This window comes from Saccopteryx leptura, chromosome 7 (genome assembly GCF_036850995.1).
Source record: "Saccopteryx leptura isolate mSacLep1 chromosome 7, mSacLep1_pri_phased_curated, whole genome shotgun sequence".
NCBI lineage: Eukaryota > Metazoa > Chordata > Mammalia > Chiroptera > Emballonuridae > Saccopteryx > Saccopteryx leptura.
Genome location: NC_089509.1, coordinates 52359165 through 52386102, shown reverse-complemented (window position 1 = coordinate 52386102; position 26938 = coordinate 52359165). Strand labels below are relative to the sequence as shown.

At 33.6% G+C, this 26938-nt stretch overlaps 1 protein-coding gene across 1 annotated transcript in view; it reads left to right on the top strand.

Annotated features, from left to right (window-relative positions):
• SCN7A (sodium voltage-gated channel alpha subunit 7) overlaps nucleotides 1-26938 on the top strand; it is a 97121-nt gene that overhangs the window by 26545 nt on the left and 43638 nt on the right. Inside the window, exons 6-12 of the mRNA XM_066346662.1 lie at nucleotides 1964-2055; nucleotides 8639-8845; nucleotides 10957-11026; nucleotides 12766-12907; nucleotides 16640-16846; nucleotides 24745-24841; nucleotides 25545-25783. Coding sequence (XP_066202759.1) covers nucleotides 1964-2055; nucleotides 8639-8845; nucleotides 10957-11026; nucleotides 12766-12907; nucleotides 16640-16846; nucleotides 24745-24841; nucleotides 25545-25783 — 1054 coding nt within the window. The remainder of the gene's footprint in view (nucleotides 1-1963; nucleotides 2056-8638; nucleotides 8846-10956; nucleotides 11027-12765; nucleotides 12908-16639; nucleotides 16847-24744; nucleotides 24842-25544; nucleotides 25784-26938) is intronic.

The following is a 26938-nucleotide window of genomic DNA, read 5'->3' as shown; positions in this document are numbered from 1 at the left end:
TTAGAAGAGGATCTTAGCATATTTGGTTCAGTCTCAAATCTATTTAGCTATATTTCTTAAGACAAGTAAATATATTAGATTTCTAAATAAGATATTTTAAAAAGACTCACACATACATTTTTTACATTTCTTAGTGTATTATACTGGATTATAATGATCTACATATGTATTTAGTTTTTCAGTGTATCTGTTTCAGTGTATCAGCTTTGTGGCTGAGTAAATGATCACTGATGTTAAACCCGTTAAAGAAATTTAAAATACTGGCTGACCAGGTGGTGGCACAGTGGATAGGCATCAGACTGGGATCCAGAGGATTCAGGTTGAAAACTCCAAGGTCTCCAGCTTGTGGGCAGGCTCATCCAGTTTGAGTATGGGCTCACCAGCTTGAACGCAGGGTTGCTGGCTTGATTGTGGATCATAGACATGACCCCATGGTAATTGGCTTGAAGCCCAAGGTTGCTGGCTTGATCCCAAGGTTGCCAGCTTGAGCAAGGAGTCACTGGCTCAGTTGTAGCCCCTGGTCAAGGCAAGATGAGAAAGCAATCACTGAACAACTCAGGTGACACAACAAAAAATTGATACTTCTCATCTCTCTGCCTTCTTGTCTGTCCGTCCCTCTCTCTGTCTCTCTGTCTCATAGTCTCTCTCTATCTCACTAAAAAAATTTTTTAAATACTATTCCATTTATAGATTTGGGGTAAAAAAAATTTTTTAATCTTTTTAAAGCTGGATAATTACTGTCTGCTATATTGTAAGCAGTCAAAAAATGGCAGCTAAAAACATTGCAATTATTATCACTACTACTTCTACTATTACTATCATTACTTTTGCTGTTGCTGTCAGCAAACACTTAGCTAACACAGCTAATACTTAGATATCCCTTAGCATGTGCTAGGTGCTGTTCTATGCACTTGACATATATTACCTCATTTAATCTGCACAGAAAAGCCTCAGAATAAGGAAGTATTATTATCTCCACTTTATTTCTTAGGAAAGTAAGGTAAGAAAGATTAAGTAATATTTCCATGTCACCCAGCCAGTACATAGTGGAGCCTGGGTTTCTACACAGACATTCTGGCTGCAAGTTCTGTGCCCTTCACCACTATGCACGATGCCTTCTTCTTCCATCACCATTACCATTGTCATCGTGAAAATCACCACTATCACATCGTCATTGTTACCATCATTAAAATCACCATAAATGTTTAAATCATTAAACTGAAACTCATTCCTTTAAAAAAAAATATGATTTTATTTTTTTAAACTATTCCTCATTTTTTATTTTTAGTTTTTTTGTTTGTTTTTGCAAGAGAGAGACAGGGGGATAGACAGGGATAGACAGACAGGAAGAGAGATGAGAAGCATCAATTCTTTGTTGGGGCACCTCAGTTGTTAATTGATTGCTTTCTCAAATGTGCCTTGACTGAGGAGCTCCAGCTGAGCCAGTGACCCTTTGCTCAAGCCAATGACCATGGGGTCATGCTTTTAATACCACGCTCAAGCCAGTGACCCCACTCTCAAGCTGGTTAGCCCCCACTCAAGCTGGATGAGCTTGTGTTCAAGCTGGTGATCTCAGGGTTTTAAACCTGTGACCTCAGCATCCCAGGCCGACACTCTATCCACTGTGTCACCACCCGGTCAAGCTGGTTTTTAGTTTTAATTATATTTTTATTTGTTTGGTAACAAGATATTTTTGAACATGATATATGTAATTAAGAGTATTCACAGTGTCAAAATTTTATAAAGTCTCATACTTTGTGGATTAATATTTACCTGACTACTTTGCATGTTGTGGCAATCTTTATCTTCTAATCAATAATAAAACTATTTTTCAAAATGGAGTAATGAGAGTAAGAAAAATGTTTGGATATTTGGTTTTAAAAATGTTTCAAAGACTCTAAAAAGCCAAAGATAAGTAGCATAATCTCAATATGACCTCTAAATAACTAACTTATTTCCACAGGTATCTAACACTGTATGTACCTCTAAACTACATTCCAATATTTAGAATTATAAGAAATTTGAGAATTTTGAAAATTATTCCTTTAAACCAAGGTAAGAAATGGCATTGAGTTCTTTTTCTATATTTTGTTTTATGTGTTCCCATATATTCATTTGAATTTCTCTGGTATTTTTTGGAAAAATATAAAATTGAATACTATTTCAGCTCTGAAATCAATGAATTATCTGATCTTTAAATTCATTTCAATCACTACAGAAAAGGCAAGAAAAAATATCAAATTTGACTTATTTATTTGAAATGTGTTCATTAATTAAAAAATTTAGGGATCAATCAAAAATATTTTTATTTTTGTATTATTTTTTGTTTTTATATCTTAAATATGAACTTATAAAATTGTCTTTAGACTTTTGAAAGAGTTAGAAGTCTAGACAGATATCTAATCTGCCTTCTTTTTCTTATTGCATCTAAAAATCAGATGAAATGAATAAAGTAATATGAAATAAGATAAATTCCCTTTTTCTGAGTACTTGGATAGGGTGCATTCCATATGCCACAAAGTTTAAGGAGGTTCTAATAAAAAGAATTATAATAGCATTGTTGGAAGATGCTGAGGACTAATTTATAACTCTCATTCCTGAAGATATTCTAAAGGAGACCACCAACAGTTTTTAATTTGTTATTTGGAATAAATTAAAGCAATCAGATAAGAACAACTCCACTCAAAGATTTTTTTGGCTGCTATGAGTTAGAATATTGTGAAATAGATCAGTAAGCCCAAGGACATGTGTAATAATACAAGAGTAAGATCTAGAGGCAACTTTTGTCCACTAAGACACTGTGAAGAATGCCAAACATATGCATAATATGCACTTGGAATCCAGGCTGGCAAAAGAGCAAAAAATTGTGTGGAGTATAGTGAAGAATGCGTAAGTGTCTGGATATACTAAGACATTAAATTGTACTCATTAAATGGGTGAATTGTGTGGTTTGTCAATTATATCTCAAAAAAGCTGTTTAATAAATATGGTTGTGGCATGGCAATTTTCCCCAAACCCAGTGAAAAAAACAGTGAGAGTTGCCCTAGTAAGAATTGTCACAGTCTTAGCTCCTCTATTGGTCTCTGCAAGTTACTAGAATACAAAATTGCATCAGCTGCATCTTCATCTTAGGATCAGAGGCAAGGATCATAGAGGAAACCAAGTGAATCCAAGTTATTACAAGAGGAATACACATAATTGAGTTGAGAATACACTGGCTGCTAGGATCTATTCTATTTCTCAAAGGAGAAAATAATTAAGGCATAAGCAGCAATATAAAATGTATAAAAATATTTTGCAACATAGAAAGAGAAACATACTATTTAAGATAATAAAAATAATTCTTTTTTTTCCTTTAAAAAAGCGTTCTAAGAAATAGGAGCAAGCATAAGAAATCATATGTTTTGTAATCCCAGTAGAAGAAAGCCTAGACTCTTTCCAGCAGAGGATGAAAATGGGATTATAAACTGACAAATAAAAATACTGTTAAAACTAAAAAATAATAAAATTATAATGACATTGGTAAATATTTGTTGGCAATAGAAGCAGCAAAATATAGTGTTATCTGTAATAGCATTATGGTAGAGTATAAAAAACCACTTTTGTAAAGAAAAACTAGAGAAGTTTTATGTTAATACAGGAAAAGCAAAACTTGAGTGGATTAATAAAGAAAAGAAACTAAGTTTCATTTTATGGAAAATTGGTAATCCTAAAAAAGAGAGCAGAATAAATAGAAAAGACACATAATTCAAAAGGAGACTAGAATTTTTTTAATTGCTTAAATTGAGAAAGACCTTAATCACAAATGGAAAAGATTCATCTATGCCAGGCAAAAAATTAAAAGCTAGACTTATAAAAGAATTATAAAACCCCTGCAAGCAAAAAGAAGCAAAGAAAAAGCCTGTGGAAGGGGTATCTTTAGACCTCTTATGAGGACAGTGGAGTTTCAGATCTAGAGCAGAATGTAAGCAAGGCCATTATGACAAGAATCCTGTCTGTCATTCATGTGTGAACTCAAAGGAAAGATATTAACCACACATGAGTTCTGAAATTTTACATGTGTGTCTTTCCTGAATATCTGCTGAAAAACAAAAGTATAAAAATAAAATAGTCAACACAATGACAATTTACCACCACAAGTAATCACAATAAACTCTGAAATCATTTCAATAGAGAATAAATGCCAAATTATTGTTGTTAGTAGGTTGCAAAACAGAATATGAAATATATAAATTAGAAATTGTGGCATGGATGTATGTGGATCACTTTTAAACTAGAAACATACTTTGTTTGTGGTTTGAAAAACTTTGAAATAGATACCAACCTTAGAAAAATCCGGTGATCTTAAAATTAAAATCTAAATTAATTTGGATAAATTGTCAGCATGAATCCAATCAAATTTCTTCATGGCAACTACCAGCTGTAGTTTAGGAGCAGCTGAAGCCTTACAATGCACATATTTATCCAAGTATCCTCTGCTCCCAATTTGCATTCATTTATGTTTTCTAATAAGCCCTTATAAGATTTTGAGTGTCATCTTTTCTATAAATTATGACAGATAATAAATATACAGTGGAAAATACATAAATTTAACAATTATAGTTGTCAAAGATTCTAAAATATATCATATTACCAAAAACTGAGAAGTGGAAATTGAGAAATGTAAGAAAGAAAATATGGTTATGTTCCTTTTTTTAATGAGAGAGAGAGAGAGAGAGAGAGAGAGAGACAAAGAGAGAAAGAGGGACAGACAGGGACAGACAAGAAGGGAGAGAGATGAGAGGCATCAGTTCTTCATTGTGGCACCTTAATTGTTCATTGATTGCTTTCTCATATGTTCCTTGACCTGGGTCTCCATACAAGCCAGTGATCCTTTGCTCAAGCCAACTACCTTGGACTTCAAGCTGACGACCTTTGGGCTCAAGCCAGCAACTGTGGGATCATGTCTATGATCCCATTCTCAACTAGTGACCCCGTACTTAAGATGGTGACTCAGCACTTAAGCTGGCAACCTTGGGGTTTTGAACCTGGCTCTTCTGCATCCAAGTCTGATGCTCTATCCACTGCGCCACTGCCTGATCAGGATAGTTGTGTTCTTACCTTACATGGTAAGGCTATTTTAGATACAGTTTTGTTTATGATATAGGCGCAGTAGTCCCCAACCTTTTTTGGGCCACGGACCGGTTTAATGTCAGAAAATATTTTCACGTTCCGGCCTTTAGGGTGGATGGATAAATGTATCATGTGACCAAGACAAGCGTCAAGAGTGAGTCTTAGACGGATGTAACAGAGGGAATCTGGTCATTTTAAAAAAATAAAACATCGTTCAGACTTAAATATAAATAAAATGGAAATAATGTAAGTTATTTATTCTTTCTCTGCGGACCAGCACCAAATGGCCCACAGACTGGTACCGGTCCGCAACACGGGGGTTGAGGACCACTGATATAGAGAGCATGTTTGTTCAAAATAAGAACTTAAGTGTGATACAGGTTCTCAAAATAGATATAGTTTATCTAAAATACTAGAAAAAAGATAGAACACAGCCTGACCAGGCGGTGGCGCAGTGGATAGAGCGTCGGACTGGGATGCGGAGGACCCAGGTTCGAGACCCTGAGATCGCCAGCTTGAGTGCGGGCTCATCTGGCTTGAGCAAAAAGCTCACCAGCTTGGACCTGAGGTCGCTGGCTCAAGCAAAGGGTTACTTGGTCTGCTGAAGGCCCGCTGTCAAGGCACATATGAGAAAGCAATCAATGAACAACTAAGGTGTCGCAATGAAAAACTGATGATTGATGCTTCTGATATCTCTCTGTTCCTGTCTGTCTGTCCCTATCTATCCCTCTTTCTCTCTCTCTGTCCCTGAAAAAAAAAAAAAGAACACATAGTAAATCCTAAAAGGATTATAAAAATAAAATACAAGATGGTAAAGGCCAATCCAAAATAAAGTGAATTTATGAAAATAAAAATAATTGGGTTGCATTTTTCTGGCAAGAATGTATAGACTCTAATATTAAATTATAAATACACTGGACTCTACCAGAGATACTTAAACTAAAACAAAATAAAAGTTTAAAAGTAAAATAAAGGGGACAGTTATATAAGGAGATCAAAATTGGCATATGATACAGAACTTTAACTGGCAGTTAATAATCAAAGATAGATAGATAACAATGAGAATTACAGTATTATAAATTTGATTCTATAAAAAATGGATGGTGATGTTTTACCTTCCAGCAAAAATGTTACCAATAAATTAAAGTTCACAAAAAAAATTTAGTTTTTATATAGGTATATACATGCACACATACATACATACATATATATGCACACACATATATTCTTACTTAAAACTATTCTTAAAAATAATTCCTAAAAAGTATATGAAAAAAGTTTCAATGGAATAACATACAGAAGACTCAGGGCAGTTACCAAAGAAAAATACGATGCAAATGTACATATTTTTAAAGTTTATTACAGTAATAACAGAAATTACACTAAAGTAAAATTATCCCATTTTTTTCTAACAAATTAGAAATAATTTTTAATGTTTCATTTTTAATGAAAGCTTGGCTATATACATATATAGCCCTTAGTTTAACATCTCTTAAAAGCAATTTGAACGTGTACATCAATACTTAAGTGAACTTATATATGTGTTGGAACAGAAATTCCATTTCTAACATTTAAAAAAGACTTGCATATAGCAAAAAATTCTAATAGTATAATTTCAAGTGGCAAATTAGGCTATACACATGTGTTTTAATACACCAGCAATTGAAATTGTATATTTAATCTAGATATCACATTTCTTTACCCACAGGATAACTTTATTTCATTTCAACCTTATTCTTTATTTTTTTATTAAGTGAGAGATGGGGAGGCAGAGAGACAGACTTCCACATGCACTCCAATCAGAATCCACCCAGCATGCCCATTAACAAGCAATGCTCTGCCCATCTGGAGCTGCTGCTCCATTGTTCAGCAACTGAGCTATTTTAGCACCTGAGGTAGGGCCATGGAGCCATCCTCAATATCTGGGGCTAACTTACTCAAAACATTTGAGCCATCGCTGGGGAAGAGGAAAAAAGAGAGAGAGGAATGTCAGGAGTGGAGAAGCAGATTGTCACTTCTCCTCTGTGTCCTGACCAGGAATCAAACCTGGGACTTCCACATGCTAGGCTGATGCTCTACCGCTGAGCCAACTAGCCAGGGCCAACTCTATTCTATTGCTAATCATCTGAGTAGGTAATTTAAAAAATAAAATTTTTAATTCTCATAATCATATATGAAATATTATTTTCATTTTAAAGATAAAATGTAGTCATAGAAATACTGATTAACTTGCTCAGCATCACAGAGCTACTAAATAATATATTCTTATCCATTCATGAACTGAATAGTTATTAGTAATCTAAATATAAACAGACCAACAAATAAGAGACCAAAAGAAAAAGAGAGGAAGGAAAATAGGAAAGAAGGAAAGAATGAATAAAAGAAGAAAGGAGGGAAGGAAGGAAGGGAGGGAGGGAGGAAGGGAGGGAGGGAGGGAGAGAGGAAGTGAGAGAAGGAGGGAATAAGGAAGGTTGTAATTTCACCTATGAAGTTCTATGTGTTATTTTTTTTCTTGTATTCTGTGTTTTCAGAATTAAGTGTGTATTACTTTATAACTAGAAAAAGAAATGTCAGCCCTGGCCAGGTGGATCAGTGATAGAGTATCAGCCTGGAATGGAAATGTCCCCGGTTCGATTCCTGGTCAGGGCACACACCACCTGCTTCTCCACTCCTCCCCCTTCCTTTCGCTCTCTCTCTCTCTCTCTCTCTCTCTCTCTCTCTCTCTGTTCACCCACATGACTTTACTGGTTTGAGTAAATTGACCTCAGGCTCTGAGGATGGCTGCATGGATACCTCCACCTCAGGCACTAAAAATAGCTCCTTTGGAAGCATGGGCCCAAGACAGGTTGCTGGGTGAATCCCATTTGGGGCACATGTGAGAGTGTGTTTAGCTCTTTTCCTCTCATGTGGAAAAGAAAAAGAAAGTAAAAGAAAAACAACTGTCCTTAAATAAAACCAACTTTAAGTTGAATTCTCAATTAGTAAATATTCTGATATAAATATAGCCTGCATATATCACAGTTGTGTGTTATTTTCATTCATAATCATTAAAATTTTTTACTTTTTATTTAATCAGCTCCAAAACTTGAATACTTAAAAATTAATGAAAGAATAGTATAGCATACTGCTATTTCAAACTATTTTTTGTTTCAGCATTTGCAACCCATTTTGATTAATAACTATAACTTTACTCATGCTTATAAACCATAGTGATTAGAATGAAAACCAGTAACAGAGAGAAAGCTTATTCTTTATGTAGTAAAGAGAAATAAACAAATGACTAATTTTAAAATATATTTATGTCTGCATTATTTTGTTAAGTGTAATAAATTAGTAATAATACAGAAACTTCAAGGATTTGGTTTTTATTTATTTTATTTATTAGACCTAGATAATAATAAATTAGATTGTGAAACACAAAGTTACCTATTTTGATGAAGTATATATATATTTGCCTTGGGAGAAGTTTGTTGGTGCTGCTTTACTAAGATACTGTATTTTATTGAAAACAAACCTGTCTTTTCAGGCCTGAAGTCCTATGTAAGGATTCTGCTCCATTGCCTGAAGAAACTTGTTGGTGCCATTATCTTTACTCTATTTTTTCTAAATGCATTTTCTCTAATTGGGATGGGGCTGTTCATGGGCAACCTGAAGCATAAATGTTTCCGAATGCCCCAAGGAAATGAAACAGAAATCCTGCACAACATAACCAAACACCCATGTGATATTCGAGGTGAGAATATTAAAAAAAAAAAACAACTTTCTTTAATAGAAGAAAAGTTTTCACAGAAATATTGAACCCTCAAGTTCAGAACAAATTCAACTTCAGAACAAACTTCATGCAAATGCTGTAACTATGCTCAAGTACTAATTCGGATCAGTTTCATGGGTAGTCATGTTCCAGTCTTCAGAAAGTTAAATCAGGGAAACCTAAGTTTGAAATTGCTAAATTAATTTTTTAAATAAATAAATATGACCAAAATCTTATTTGCAATTTCATCAGCTTAGAGTCCTCATAATATTACCTTTCTTCACTAGTTTACTTAAAATATAAATGTAAGTTTACTCAGAAACTTTGAGATGACCTTACGGATGAAGAAATGGTCTACAATATAGAAATTCTTACCTTTGTTGGAATACAATTACTGCTGCTTAGGTTAAATGCTTGGAGTTATACTTTAGTAAATAACGAGACTATTTAAGGCAAATATAAATAATGCCTCATAGGTGTTGCGTAATTCACATGCCTGGTCACAGATCTTCATCATAATGTTGCAGAGAAGACATGAACAAGAAAATGAAGTTCATAGAAATTCAGTGAGTGCTCAGACTACTGTGACTACTTGGTGATAAAACCAGGATTCTAACCAACACACCTGCCTTTAATACTATTTCCTTTTCACCAGGCTGTACTCTTATTGGATTTTTCCCTTATATTAAAATTATCTGGCACTTTCTGACAGTATTTGTGGGGTGGAGGGCTATTTTTCAACTAATAAAACCCAAATGTTGATAAATTTTATGTAGTCCTTCTACATTAATTTTATTTAATAAGTTCTAAAACAAATCTTAATAATATTCTTATAATGCAAGTAATACAAAACTATTAGTCTATAAATATGTGAAATGTTTCCTTATTATATGTACCTATTTCAAGGTCCTAAGTTTAGTTGTGAGGACAATGGGAGACAGATATTAATCTTTAGATTTCAACTAAAATACCCACTGGTTTCTTTGACATTGTAACTAAAATACTCAAATTATTTAAAAAATAAACGTTTTTTGCTACCTCACTGGTTATTGCTAAGAAAACAGGTTTTTTTCATCTTTGTGAAAGCATATTATAGAGAAATCACTTTGTAAAGATTAACACTTTAAAATTTGATAATCCATTTCTTCAAATAACATGTTAGGAATTGCTGAAAATATTACATTATTAACCTAATTGCCATGTCATAGTTCTTGTACTTAAAATAGTATTTGGAAATGCCTCATTCTACTAATGTCAAATTTCATTTGGTTTTTTACTGCCATTCAAAACGTTTGATCAATGATTTCTATTTATGATTTAAAATTCTTCTAAAATTATTTTAGGTAACAAAGTGATATTTGAGATTTGAGTAATTTAACTTTTTATATAGTATATATTAAATTTTCTGTACCTATATATGTTTCTATGCACACACACACACACACACACTCAGATTGCTCTCATGGGTTTGATCTTTATGATTTGAATTTAGAACCTAAAAACCAATGCTCAGAAACATGCATGTTCCCAACTCTGGTAACAACATTTATAAACATACAGTTTACATTCTAACTGACAGACAGGGATACCTGGATCAATTTAATGAGTTATGATTTAAATAAACTTGGGTTGTGGTCGAAATTCAGTGACATCAGGAAAGTAATTAACACTGGATACTCAATGTAGAAAAATAAGCTTCAAAGTGGGAAGAGAATGAAAATTCAACCCGAAGACAGAAACATCTGGTTTGCTCGGGAAAAGCTTCAGGAACAAATGTTGGAAATAAAGATCCTCAGCTTTCAAACATAGTCGTGGGAATTTCCTTCAGGAGCCCGTCATACCTGGTCGGTTATATTCATTTCACTGAACTCTGATTTTAAAAGGGATTCTCCTCTTTCTTTACTGAGTATTTTACTTTCCGGTCATGAAGTAGGTGGTTTGCCAGATGTTTTAGCCTTTGTGTTAGCTTCCTAGATGTAAAAAAAAAAGTCAACTGTATGTTCATTCCTTCTCACTATAAATATTTAAATGGATTTTAGATATGCCATTCACTCAAGATTAGATATAAAATGTAAATTCTTTCCTATTTTCAGATACAGAGAACTTTTATTACTTAGAAGGAAATAGAGATGCTCTCCTTTGTGGCAACAGAACAGATGCAAGGTAAGTGATGTTAATGTGTTTTTCTATCAAGTCAATATCACCAATCAATAGTACTTATTGAATTATTATTGCTTTTATTGATGGCTCCCATTTAATTAGATGATCTCATTTTATCATCAAAACATGCTATGAAGTGAACACTACGGAATACTATTAAACCAATTTTTAAAAATAAACAAACAAAAAAACTAGCTAAATGTTTTATTCAAAGTCAAGAAGTTATTAAACATCAGAGCTGGGACTTAAACAAGATCTGATTTGTTTGTTTTCAGTGTGTCTCAGAGCTAGGGGAAATTACCAAAAAAAGGCCATACAATCTTTTCTTTGGCTAGAAGCGTTTGAAGACAGAAATATTAAAGTTATGCTGTTATTGCACTTGTTTTATGGTTTATGTATCTTTTATGACTATAATTTGCATTAATACAAAACTTACTCTTCTTCAAAACAGTATTTATAAGTAATTCTTCATTGTGAGCACAATTTTCATGTCTCTTTGTCCTGTAACTTCAGAGGAAAGATAAGGAAGTAGAAATAGAGTGTTTCTCAGCAGTGCTATGACTTATATTGTTCTTTAGGTCAGCTTCCTCAGCGGGATGACTTGATACCTATCTGTAGACTAACTGGTTCTAAGGCTCTGGGGCCTAGATTGACAAAAGGCACATACTGGGGAAAGGAACCTTGGTTATGTATTTTAGTTATGTTCAGCTGATTTAGATATTTTCTTGTTTGCTCAACTGTTTTTGCCTAGCTACTTTTGGGCTTATACTCTATTCTCAAATCCAAATTTTAAACTCATCCCATTGTCTCTGTACTATACAATTTCAGCTAACCCTTCTTGTGAACATTCCAAATTCGTATTGAAAATATCTGGTCATGGATATTCAGAATCACAAGGATATATTTTAAGGCCAGAAGAGAAAGTCATGCAATGTTTTACCTGCAGTCATCATACTTTGCTGCAGGGTAAATGATCCCAAAAGTCAGTGCCTTAAGACAAAAACAAAAATTCAATTGCTCAGATTATGTAGATGAGCAATTTAGCAAGCCTCAATGCACAAATACTTTTTAAATCTCTGTTGGTATCACGTTTATTAACCTTTAACAAATGTCCAAAACAAATCACATGGTTAAAGCAAAATAATGTGGGAAGAAACTAGGCAAGCAGGTAGATGGAGGGAAGCATGATTTATTGGGCCTCTACTGTAGGAACTGACTACAGCACTCAAACCCCCAGTAGATAAAAGTATAAAGGCTCTATGGAAGGAAATGAGATAAATATTTTATTTTTCCACAGTGATGCAAGTACTGCTAACAGTTATTGATGTGATAAATGTTTTCTCAACTTTAAATAATGGGATCTAAGAATTTTAGATGAGATCATTTGAAAATTGAACCCCCAACTATTACAATTTTATGTTTACCTGTGGTGTATTTCATCAGCTCTACTTTCGCTTCGGTACTGGGTGGTAAAAATCCTTTAACAAAGGCTTGGCAGAAAACATTTGTCACACCTCCTTTTTTTTTTTTTTTTTTTTTTTTAGATTAATTAACACTGTTTGCTTATAACAACTTAAAATCTAACTCCTTTGGAGCTTTTTCACTGGAAATTGTCGGGGAGAAGAATGCTTCCTGTGGAAGCGGAAGCCCTTCATTACTTAGGGGCAAATGTCTTACATTTATTATTTGGCCATAATCTGAACCTAAAAGTAAGCAGTTTTTTCTTTGGTTTGTCGTTTTAGTCAGTGTCCTGAAGGCTATGTGTGTATAAAAGCTGGTGGAAATCCTGATAATGGCTACACAAATTTTGACAATTTCCTCTGGGCCTTCTTAGCCCTCTGCCGGTTAATGACACAGGATTACCCTGAAGCACTGTATCACCAGGTAAGAATGGAGACTATCCGCTGCATTCATGAGAATGGTACCATGCTCCATGCTTCTTTCTTTGAAAATAATGGTCGAATGTAACATGGTTTATTACATTTTTATGTGGAGAAGAATTTAAAGACAGAAGGAAAGAGAATCAAGATTATTTAATATCAAACTATATCTTAACACTGTGCCAAAGTTTGTGTTCTTATGCATGATATCTTATTTGATCTTTAAAACAATCCTACATGGTCAGTATATGTATATGTGTATCTGCTTTTTATATGAAGACACTAAGATCAGAGTGGTTGAGGAACCTCCCAAAAGTTACAACACATGGATGTGCCAGGAATCACTGTCCTGCTCTGTGATGTTAACTAAGTTAATAATATTTCTAGGTACCAAATGCTTTAGTCACAGATTTGAACCTGTATGAGTACAGAGTATTATGTAATTATTTATTAAAAACCTACAATGTGCTATTTCTTTTCAACTTTTCTATTTATTTTTATTACTCTTCACTATTCAATCATGCTTTAGTTGTAATAGAAGGCTTGCTCTTACGAGACTTGAGATCTAAATTCTGAAAATCTTTCTTCAATAACCAATGATTTATGTGCCATAGTTCCTCAGAATGATACAATGCTCATTAAAACAAAGAAAACAAAGATTTAATTTTTATTTTAAGAGTTTTACCACCCTACAATATGCAATGCTATTTTAGCAGCATACTTAATATCAAAGAATATTAAATAAAATAAATAAATTACTTAAAATTTCAAAAGATTTCAAAGGTATTTACAGTTGAAGGAGAACATATTTTTTAAGCATACACATACCCACGCACCATATTTTCATGACTGAATAGATAATTTATGGTGTGTGTGTGTGTACAGACCATTAATAAAGATAGAATAGTGTAATATATTTTTGGAACAGTGGTTCATGCTATATTATTAAGTAAAAATCAAGTAAACTAAACATAGTTGTAGTATAATTATATTCCTAAAGAAGCACATAAAAATATTGCAAGTGACATTATTTTCTTTATGCAAACTATACTTTCTAATTTTATAAGATTAGTATTTATATTGTTATTTCCCATACTTTTTGACAAATATCATTGTCTCCTCCACAACACTAGGTATTTCTTATTTCTAAAATAATATTATCATGTTATCCTTCTGCTAAAAATCATTCAATGGTTCCTGGATTCTTATGGGATGAAGTTCAAAGTCTATCTGCATGCTACGTAGTACCCTTTACTAGCAGGCATCCCCAAACTACGGCCCGCGGGCCGCATGCAGCCCCCTGAGGCCATTTATCCGGCCCCCCACTGCACTTATGGAAGGGCCACCTCTTTCATTGGTGGTCAGTGAGAGGAGCACTGTATGTGGCGGCCCTCCATTGGTCTGAGGGACAGTGAACTGGCCCTCTGTGTAAAAAGTTTGGGGACCCCTGCTAGTAAGGTCTAGTCTCTGCATACTGCTGCAGATCTATTTCTTAACAATATTCCAATATATACTTTTGTTTTATCTGAGTATAAAATAGACTTTGCTATTACAAGACCTTTTCCATAATTTCTTTTTTAAATCTATGTTTTAGTTTGCAAAAAGTTCAAGTTTCTGTCTTCAGTTTCATGCCCTTAATTTATGACTTGAGGCCAAATTTTTTCTTTGAGCTTTTCTGTAAGCTCATGTCATATCCTATACTGGAAGTTCATGGTACTTGATAATTGCCTCTAATAGTGTTCATTTTAATTGTTTGTTCAGTTTTTCCTTTCACTAGGAGATATACTACCAAGAAAAAGTATTTCTTATATTAATTTTTGTGTTCTCAACCACTAACACATAGAAATGCTTAATGAAATTTTAATAAACAAAAAATAAGCATTTTGGATTGTGTCACTTTATGTAATAATAAATGTCATCTTTTTTTTAAAGCCCTTAAAATGTGTTAGCTAATTTTCTTATTAGCATTGATTTAAAGAAAATTCTTTCCCACTACCATTGAAATGATAAATCAGTCTGGGAATGCCCTAATGTTGGAATCTATGCAGTATCCGATCACTATTACATGCTAAGTTTTATTGACTAATGTAGACATAGTTTTCTTTGATTTGGACTGGATTGGCATTCTATCATTGCCCTAACTAAACTGACTATGACTAGGGAAATGGAGCAATTATTCCCAAAGATGACAGCTTATGTTTTGGAGAATATTATTCTCTATTCATTTAACAAATGTTTATTTTATTCACAAACTTTTGATACACTACAGGTACAGAAATGAACAAAATAAATTGTCAATGCTCATAGAAAAGATTCTTGTTTATCAATAGTTAATAATTATTGTGTACCTGCCAGTGGCTAAGATCTTTGCATTCATAGTTTTATTTGATTTTCATAATAGAACTATAAGATGAGTCTAAAATTAGTGCCAGTCTCATGCTAACATATAATAGAACTAGAATTTGTACAGTTTTTCAACCTAATTATAATATAATCTTTTATCCTTCACCAATTTTGTATAATGAAAAGAGGAAAAATATCAGATTCAAGCATCTCTCACAATTGTGAGATCTTTGGCAATTTATTTTGCCTATCTAATTTACATCTCTCTTCTGCATTTTGGAAATAATAATAAATATAATATAAATGGGTTGCACAGAATTAATGAGATAATAAACATGGCCTGCAGTATACTCTATAAAATCTATTACTAACTCCTGAATATAGTACAATAAATGACAGCTAGTTTAGTCGGAAAAATATGTTAATCAAATCCTAAATAGCTGATTCACTAAGATATGGGGTTTATTAAAATACTTTTAAAGACAACATATTGTAGATTAATAAATTATTTCTGATTGAATGTTAGAAATTTCTTTTAACCTGTAAACATTCTTAACTTTATATCAACACAATATTTTGTGGAAATAATGCTTATTTATTAATTCAAGTGAATACTTAAAATTTAACTATTTAATTTTTTTGAAATTTGTTCATACACTTTTAATTAAGGAGAATGATAAATTAGTGGGCTATATTTTGGATTTGTAATATCTACTTATAATCTAAACTTTAACACTTTTTAATTTATCTTAGGTAATTATTATAAAATAAAAGCTAGTAAATGCTCAGTTTGGAAATAAAAAAATTTGTATTTTTTTTATCTATGAATGAACTCATATAAGTGAATTATATGACTTTCTCTTCTGATTCACGCAAAGGTTCTTTACCATACAGATTCTAACAAATACAGAAATATTTTTCTTTCCTACTTCTTTGAATATCTTATTTTGTATCTTGCTATGATAGTTCCATAAAGTAAATATTAAAAAAATAATCTCTGAACATTAATTCTCTAACTTTATTAAATTTCATATATTTAAAGATTCTATTGCAAAGAAAATAATTTTCGTATTTAGATATTCCACTTTTTTTACTGGAAAGTAATTATTTTTCTTTTAATCTGTTTTCTTTATTAATGAAGACATAAAAGTCAAGTGAAATTACTAGTTTTTTTTTTGTTTTGTATCATATGTCCTATACCTTAGATATTTGTAGAGTGAAGAGCTTTTTTTATTATTTCTTTACATAGAACTAATACTTACACTGTCTTGTGATGATACTCTACTAATTACTAAATTGTTTTCATAAACAATTTTATTTTTTATTTTAAAACAAAATTACAGGAAGATAAATAACAACTTCCTCTTTCGTCTTGTTTTCCACCTCTTTTTAGATCCTTTATGCTTCTGGAAAGGTCTACACAGTATTTTTTATTGTAATAAGTTTCTGGTTTGCCTTTTATATGGCAAGTTTGTTCTTGGGCATACTTGCTCTGTCTTATGAAGAAGAAAAGCTGACAGTTGCTGAAAAAGCTAAGAAAAGGGAATCAAAATCTCAGCACACTTTAAATGAACCTCAAGAAGGAAATGAAGCAGCCGAGGTATAATTCTTAAAAATGTTTCTTAGAATCACAGAGTTTGAGTTATTGTCTCAAGGTATTAGAGTATATGGCTAGATGCTCAGTATGTGTGTGATACATGGTGAGAGTGTCAAAAGTTATTTTATAAGAGCACTTGCTTTTGCTGTTAATATTCCTTTCTGAGTGCATTATAGTAAGAAGAGCCAACACCTTTAGAGATTTTATTAATAAAACATTTTTTATTCCCAAATTTGTTCTACTGCTGATAAACTATGGATATATTCTATATTTTTGAACTTGACTTCTCATAATACAGGTATAGTATTAGATTTTTTTTTTAATTTTTACATTTTTATTTATTTACATATTTATTGAATTTATTGAGTGACACTGGCTAATAAAATTATACAGGTTTCAGGTGCACAATTCTACAATACATCATCTGTATTAGACAAGCCCATCAGAATTAACTATGAAAAATTTTGATGTTCAACTCAAAGGGTTAATGCCTTTCATAATTTGGAAATCACAAAAATTCATTAAAAGCATGGATGAAAGTACAGTACTGAAGTTGTAAAAAGATAAAAAAAATTACTTTATTGGTTATCTAGCTCTTTTAAGAGAAAATGGAGTTTGCATCATGATATAGGGAATTGTGTTATTCATGGAATCATTAAACCCATGATTAATAAAACTTAACAAGTGTTTACTGTAATTTTCAATTATGTTAGTATTTTTAATACATTTTCAGATTTTTATCTTTCTAGCAAATGATTTAACTTATGAGTCTAAGAGAATTGACAAGCAACGTTAAAGAAATTGTAGGAAATTCTTTTAAAATATAAATGGTGCTGTAAAGTGTGCTACGTGGACAAACAGGACCCAGGAAAACAACCAGAAGTGGCTTGCTTATATTCCACAAGACCTGACAGTCTCACACCTCTTCCTTGGTTTGGAGAGGGGTAGTTTTAGCGCAGTCTCCTAACCCCCTATCTGGAGTGGAGCTGTGCAGTGAGCAGAAGCCGAGCAGCCTGTGATGGTACACAGCCCATGCCTCTTCCAGCGTGTTGCTCCTTTTTCTCTGGGATCTTGTTTGAGGCATACTGCGTCCAAAGTGGCGACAGCCAAGTGCTCTTGTCCAACTGGCCTGGTTACAGGTCCTCAGCTGTGGAAAGGGAGTCATGTCTTGACTCCTTTGGGTCCCTCTGGATTTGTTACTAATTTGCACCCTTTATAACTGCTAATAAAGATTGTTTATATACGGGAGGGGGAAGCTCCACCTACATTTTTTGATAGATGGAAAAAGGACATATTGAGGGAGCTGACAAATGATAGAAAGGAGCTGTACCAGGGACTGTCTCATATAGAAGAGTTAAGGGAAAGTAAAGTTCCAAGATACACTCTAGCATTAATTGGGATGTATAGTAAGGCTGGCTGAGAAGTTCCTGAATACTGAAGGTTTCTTCTGAATCACAAAAGAGAAAATGTTTTAACTTGCTTTCATGTATAACTCTATTTATTAAGCCATTGTTAATAAGGAAGCTCTAGGAAATTTATTCTTCCAAAAACTGGAGCCTGAATGACATGATGTGGGATCATACCAAATGACAATTTATTGATAGATAACTTGTGTGTGTGGTTCACAATACCCATACCTTCGAAACAAGAAGCAATTATAGACCATATGAAGAAAACATGTATAAAAAGAGGCTATTGAGTATAGCCATTATATCACCCATGAGAAAGTCACAGAAAAACAAATTACAAAAGCTTTCTGTTTCTAGAAATGAGTCTGGGGTCCTTAAGATTGAATGATTACAGTCTGAATGATATGTTGAATGTGTAATTTGTTTTGAAGTGACATTTCAAATGTCAAGGGCTACACACAAATATATCCAAGAACACAATGCTGCTTTTATCCCAGGATAAGATGCCCTATTAACTCTGCTTAAGAACTTGAATTATTTCCTAATTTCCCATTATCCTTTTTCATTTGGTTGCTCTGGATCACACAAGGCCTTTCTGATTTTAATTAGAATATTTCAGTTGTAAAGAATTTCATTTCTTGGAATAGTACTAGAACATTTTGTCATGCAAAGGTTTTCCAGGAAATGAGAGTAAAAAACATCTTCACAGGATTTCTTTTTTTATTATTTATTTATACATAAGAAAACACTGGAGAGAGAAGAAGTTAAAATGGAACATTCTGAGAACACTTTAGGTGACTAGTCTAAATAAAAACTAGTCAGATTCTAATTCCAATATTGGTATGCTCGAGAGAGTGTTTAAATGTTTCATATTCATACATTATAGGAAAGCAGTAGATAATATCAGCTAAAACCAGTTTTGCAGGCAGATAAATATACATTTTAGTACATTTTAGTCAATTAATGAATGTATAATATTTGTGAATTCTGTAAATTTTTCTAAACTTCATCTTCTTCATATGTAATGTGGAAATAGGTATAGTATCTGTATCATAGGTTGTTGTAAGATTCAAATTAAATAATTTCATGTTAAGCACTTCACACTTCTTACAATATGCTAAGTAACTGATAAATGTTAATGGCTACTTATAGGGAACACAGGAAAACAAGCCCAAAAAAGCATATCTATCCATATGGAGAATATTTCATTAACTTAAAATGTGTGTGTGTGTGTGTGTGTGTGTGCACGCGCGCACGCGTTTGTGTGTGTGACAGAGACAGAGAGAGGGACAGATAGGGATGACAGATAGGAAGGGAGAGAGATGAGAAGTATCAATTCTTCACAGCAACTCCTTAGTTGTTCATTGATTGCTTTCTCATATTTAGCCCCCAGGGGGCTACAGCAGAGCAAGGGACCCCTTGCTCAAGCCAGCAACCTTGGGCTCAAGCCAGCGACCTTGGGCTGCAAGCTAGCAACCTTTGGGCTCAAGCCAGCCACCATGGGGTCATGTCTATGATACCACCCTCAAGCTAGATGAGCCTGCACTCAAGTCAGCGACATCGGTGTTTCAAACCTGGGTCCTCTGTGTCCCAGTCCAACACTCTATCCACTTTACCACTGCCTGGTCAAGCTCAACCTAATATTCTTTAGTCTTTTACTATATTCTGTTTTAGGGAAATTTAAAATAATAATAATAAGAAGAAGAACATGCTTATTGAGTGTCACATATGTATGTACCAGACACATGAGGATCTTCATGAATTCTCAAATTTAATCCTCATTTGAGGACTTCCAGTCACAAAGTTGATTTTATTTACTGGTATTTGATTTCTCAACCAGAAGAAGAGAACCTAGTGTTCACCACTTTACTGCATTGTTTCAACGCTGAAACAATATTATACCATCAGTTACACAATTTGCAAGTGAAACTTTTCTATAAATTGTCAGTTATGGCAAAACTTCAGGAAGAGAGTTATATATAACTACAGGATAATAAGTATTTTCAAAATATTTACCCATCTAAACACATTTTTAGGCTCTGGCTGGTTGGCTCAGTGGATAGAACATCTACCTAGAGTGGAGATGACCCAGTTTGATCCCATGTCAGAAAACAAGAAAAGCAAACATCTACTTCTCTTCCCCTCCCTGTCCTGCTGCTTTCTCTCCTCCCCTCTCACAGCCAGTGGCTTGACTGGTTCAAGGGTTGACACCAGGTGCTGAGAATCACTCAATTGATTTGAACATTGGCCCCAGACAGGGGTTGCTGGGTGGATTCCGGCTGGGGCACATGCGGGAGTCTGTCTCTCTAGCTTACTTACTCTCACTTTAAAAAAAAAAAAAAGATAAATTAACATTTCTAGAACTCAGCTAGCCAGTTTAATAAAACATTATTGTCAGTCTGCTCTATGCTCTGTACTAAGTACAAGCTTTGTACTAAACACTGAAGATTAATAAAAAATACTTTAATAAATACAAATATAGTATCTAGCTTCATGAAGCTACTGACTTAGAAAAGAAATAAGCAATAAAATTATTAATTGTATCTTTAGGAATACCAGATATTATGTGTTTCCCACTGTTATGAAATAGGTACATAAAACACCACATACAATATATTCTTTTCCAAAATCTGAGCTAAGTCTAAGCCTCTAGATCAGGGGTAGTCAACCTTTTTATCCCTACCGCCCACTTTTGTATCTCTGTTAGTAGTAAAATTTTCTAACCACCTACCAGTTCCACAGTAATGGTGATTTATAAAGTAGGAAAGTAACTTTACTTTATAAAATTTATAAAGCAGAGTTACAGCATGTTAAAGCATATAATAATAATTACTTACCAAGTACTATATGTTGGATTTTCACTGTTTAGCAGAATAAATCTTTATAAAACAACTTACTATAGTTAAATCTATCTTTTTATTTATACTTTGGTTGCTCCGCTACCGCCCACCATGAAAGCTGGAACGCCCACTAGTGGGTGGTAGGAACCAGGTTGACTACTACTGCTCTAGATCAATCTTTTTCCAGAGACCATAAGAGAGAGAAGAACACATTAAATTACACCTAATAGACATATTCTGTCAAAGAGTGTGAAAAATTCTACAGTATAATTAACTCAGAATCTTCAACAAATAAATCACTTGGGGGAAAAAATTTAAATCACAAGATAATCAATTGAGCCATCAACTAAGCACATTATGTAGATCTTATTTGTATTTTTATTGGAAGAAATCAGTTAACAAGAGAATGTTTCTGAGCAATGAAAGAAAATTGAGCATATTCTGGGTATTGGATAATATTAAGGAATTACTGAGTTTGTTGATTGTGATAATATTGTGATTATATTTCTTAAGCTTATTCTGTCAGAGTCAGAAAGACAGATACTACAGGATTTCACTTATATGTGAAATCTAAAGAACAAAAGAGATGAACAAACAAAACAGAAACAGACTCAGCTATAGCTAGCAAACTGATGGTTGCCAAATGGGAGGGGTAGGGGGACTGAGTGAAAAGGTAAAGGGATTAAGTACAGATGAGTTACAAAATAGTCATGGGGATATAAAGTATAGTATAAGGAGTATAGTCAATCATGCTGTAATAACTATGTAAGATGTTAGGTGAGTACTAGATTTAAGGGAGTATCACTCTGTAAATTATGTCTAACCACTATGCTATACACCTGAAACTAATATAAAATAATACTGCATGTAAACAGTAATTGAAAAATAAGAAAAAAAGCTTATTCTAATAATTATATGATGTCTAAAATTTGATTTAAAATCTTTTTGTTTTTTTCTCTTTTGTAAGTGATAGGTGGGGAGATAGACAGATTCCTGCATGCACCCTGACCGGGATCCACCCGGCAACACCCATCTGGGGCAGATGCTCTGCCCATCTTGGGCTATGCTCAAAAACAAGTTATTTTTAGTGCCTGAGATGAAGCCATCTGTAGCTCCTGGACCTATGTGCTTGAACCAACTGAGCCATGGCAGGGGGAGAAGAGAGAGCGAGAAGGGGAGGGGGAGGAGTCCAGAAGCAGAGGGTCACTTCTCTTCTATGCCCTGACCAGGAATCAAGACGAGACATCTACACACCAGATCTATGCTCTACAACTGAGCCAAACAGCCAGGGCCAACTGAAAATCTTTCAGAGAGGAAGATAAATGAGTAATACATGAAAAATGAAGAATATAATGTTATTATTTATTGCAGCTGAATATTGGGTTCCTGGTGGTTCACTGTATTACTCTCTACCAAAACAAAACAATACAAGAAAACTGTAGCAAGTGCTATAAATGAGAGATATATGGTGCATCAAGAGACGATAAAGGATTTTTCTGAGTCAGAAAGGTTTTTCTGAGGAACTGACACTAGAGATGAAATCTGAGAACTGAGTTTACACTCAGGAATTTAAACCTGTTAGGAGGAAAAGCCTAGTCCCCTTTCCCGGTCTAATTTTAATATTCAATTGTCTGAAACACAGGCATATGCCCTTGTTAGCACTTAAACTACCGAAAAAGTAGTTACTGAGTTACGATTCTCTTAATTTGCATTATAAATAGTTGTATCCTCAAGATTTGGCCCACTTGTGGGCATTCATTTACTATTTCTGAGAAGCTCAATTGAGATGTGAAATTTGTTCATTTTGTATTCTAAAACATAGCCACAGTTTTACCAAAATTAGTAGAAAATTTTCATTGACTATTATAAAAATAATATTATTTTTCTCCCCCCGCCTCCCTCTACTCCCTGAACAGAAGACTGTCTTTACTGAATTCCTCTTTGGTGTGATTCCATCAAACACTGTCACTATCAGAAACAGCTCTATGGGAAATAATTTCTCTCTATTAAGAATATAGTGGAGGACATTATTCCCATGTCCCTGAGTATCACCTTTATGAAGATATTGATACATCTGGGAAATTCTTGTCAAATCTTAATAACAGAAAAATTATACTTATGTTTTATATCTCATGGAAATTTGAAATTGTATAATGTATAACATATTTTATATGAATTGATGTCAGCTAAAATAGTCTCTTTTTTGTGGCAGAGACAGAGAGTCAGGACCGATAGGGACAGACAGACAGGAAGGGAGAGAGATGAGAAACATCAATTCTTTGTTGAGGTTCCTTAGTTGTCCATTGGTTGATTTCTCATATGTGCCTTGACTGAGGAGGCTACTGCAGACCGAGTAACCCCTTGCTTGCGCCAGCGACCTTGGGTCCAAGCTGGTGAGCCTTGCTCAAATCTGAGGAGCCCACGCTCAAGCTGGCGACCTCGGGATCTCAAACCCGGGTCCTCTGCATCCCAGTCCGACACTCTACCCACTGAGCCACTTCCTGGTCAGGCTAAAATAGTGACTTAAATAAGCCTGGTTTAAATAAATTAAATTTATATCTGCAGCTTACTTTTTGAATTAAAGGGGGGGGGGACAGGATCAGTAGACCTACAAAATCTGCTAATGGAATTCAGTCTGTAATGCAATTGGTTTTTACCTCTCTAGCTACACTATTTGTAAAATCAAAGGGGATTTGGCTGCAACTGAGTGAGATTCCGGTAGACCCCAGTAAAACTTGCCAACCTGGGTGTAATGTATATATATGGGTTACTGTGAGCTTCAACTACTAAGTCCCTCAGTGTTGAGGTGGCAGCATCCACTAAGCCAGTTACCTCTAACCAAGAGTAGCTTCATCTATTTACCCCTATTTAACAAAGATATACATATTATTATTTTGTGTGTGTGTGTGTCAAATGTAAAAACTCTTGGAAACTATAGTGTAGTATCATCTACCCATTGTCAATGTCTTACAGTTTATATCCAATCACAAATTTGATGCATGGTCACTAGAAACATCTCAGGCTATATCTGTAATACTTATGAATGTAACCTTCACATCAAAGCCTACAAGTTTTGAGTGCCTTTTCGATGCAAGGATTCTTTGTGACTGCATCAGCAAACTAGAGGGCATCTTAAACCCATTACTCGAGACATCAGAGAAAGAAAGAAGTGATTCTTTTATGTAATTATCATATATGTTCTAATCCAAAGCATTTTTTTATAATCCATTCTCTTACCTGATATTCTTCAAGAATTACTTCATTACAAAGGCAAATCATTTTGATTTTATCAAAGTATTTGTCAAGTTATAATGTTAACGTATTTTGAAGGAAAAAACATAAGGTGGTAGAGGATTGTTGTTATTCATTAGCATGTTTGCCAACTGCATAGTTCACAATAATTCTATACTATACATTGAATTCTTTGTCAAATATAGGTAATACCACTATTATTCTCTGATATATTCCTTTTATAGTTGACCTCATAATATAAAATTATTTTGTTGAGTTGCAAGTTATGCACATTTTTTAAAACAAAAATGCTTCTGGAGGTAAAAATCAGCATTTTAAGGTTATAAAAGTTCTTATAGTTATAGTCTTGGATCTACAAAGGGAAAAAGCCAAGATTAGACTCATCATATTTCTTTTTTAGACCCAGACCACACAAATAGAAATGAGGACAAGATCACCAACTTCTATGATTACTTCTTTGAATATGTCGGATGAGGCGACAACCAGACATGAAGAAGGTAAAGTAAAAAATATTTAGACACTATGAAAGATACTTTTCATAGCAGCCAATTTTAATGAAATTCTATAATTTCTTTAGAATTTTATATGATAACTAAAACTTAAGAAATAACTAGAATATTAGGATTAAAAATTTGTAAAAATTTTATAAACAAAGTGTTCTAAACATTGGAAAGGGTTACCAAAGAATGCCAAACACTTTTTGTTTTAGCATTGAAAGTAAGATAGAAGTAGCAACTTGTAACTAAAAATAAAGCTTGTCATACATATATTATTTATAATCAGCATATATATAATACATAAAATAATATATTAAGGTCCTTTCTATATTCACTTTGCTTTTTTAACATATAACTGGTAACTTATTATCATGGCCAATGTTGAAAGACATCATTTTGTAAAGCATATAAATCTAGAAACTATAAATTATAATACTCTCAACTATATTTCATATTTCTTTTTTTGACATATAGTCCCATGTTTTGCTTCCAATACATAGTTTGTCTCTTTTTCATTTGTCTAAATTCAGCTAGAATGAAAAAAATAGAGGAAATTTACTTTGCTCTGCTTATTAGTATAAAATATTTTTCTTTGCTAATTCTACATCAGAAGTATAGTTTCAAACCTCTTTTGACATGCAGAAGTCAAAATTTTCTATTAAACAATTTGCTAATGTTTAACTTTTCTATTCCTCTATTGCAGAAGATAAAACATGTCAGAAGAGATGTCTGTTGTGTTGGCGTAAATTTGCTAAAATGTTCTTGATCTGGAATTGTTCTCCTTGTTGGTTAAAATTGAGAGAGTTTGTCCATGTGATTATGATGCACCCATTTACTGATCTTTTTCTCACTATCTGCATAATTCTAAACATATATTTTTTGGCCATGACATCTTATCCAATGAGTGATGAAACCATCAATGTTCTCACCATTGCAAACCAGGTAAGGCTCTTATTCTTCCTAATTTTTACTTGCAATTTGGATTGTTTTTAAAGTCTTTTTGTTTGTTTGTTTGTTTTTTAGTATCTATTTTCATTAGCCTATCTATATATCTGAAATATAAAAGGCTTTCATATTTATAATTATATTATATAATTGGACTTTATAAAGCAGAGGTAGTTTTTTTAGACCACTGTACAAGTGCTTAAATGGCTGGGCTCTAATCTGCCTCTGGCAACAGTCAGCCACCTATCTTGGACAAATCAATTCACTTTATTTATTTATTTATTTATTTTATTTACTTGATTGTGTTTACATAGATTCTAGGGTGCCCCGAATACATTCCTTCTCCCCCGTATTTCTCTCAACATCTCCTTTTTCCCCCTCCCTAGGGTACCCTCCCCCCTTCCCTTCAGGTTTATCTCATCCTATCATCCCCTTCCCCTCTGTCCTCTTTTCCTCAGGTCCCTTTGATCCCTCCTCTGTCTCAATTCTGTTCCTCAGTTCTCATTGTTCCTTGGATTTCTCAAAGGAGTGAGGTCATATGATACTTTTTTTTTCTCTGCCTGGCTTATATCACTTAACATAATAGTTTCCAGGTCCATTCATGTTGTTACAAAAGGTAATATTTCCTTCTTTTTCATGGCCCCATAGTATTCCATTGTATATGTACCACTGCTTTTTAATCCACTTGTCTACTGATGGACTCTTGGCTGTTTCCAGATCTTTGCTATTGTGAAAAATGCTGCCATAAACATGGAATGCTTTTCTTTTTTTCAGTTGGGGTTATGATGTTCTTGAGATATATTTCCAAAAGTGGGATGGCTGGGTCAAAAGGCAGATCCATTTTTAATTTTTTGAGGAATCTCCATACTGTTTTTCACAGTGGCTGCACCAGTCTGCATTTCCACCAGCAGGAGGGTTCCCTTTTCTCCACATCCTCGCCAGCACTTATTCTGTGTTGTTTTGTTGATGAGCGCCATTCTGACTGATGTGAGGTGGTATATCATTGTGGTTTTAATTTGCATTTCTCTAATGATTAGTCATGTTGAACATGTTTTCATCTGACTATTGGCCATCTGTATGTCCTCTTTGGAGAATTGTCTATTCATTTCTTTTTCCCATTTTTTTATTGGATTGTTTGTTTTCCTGGTGTTG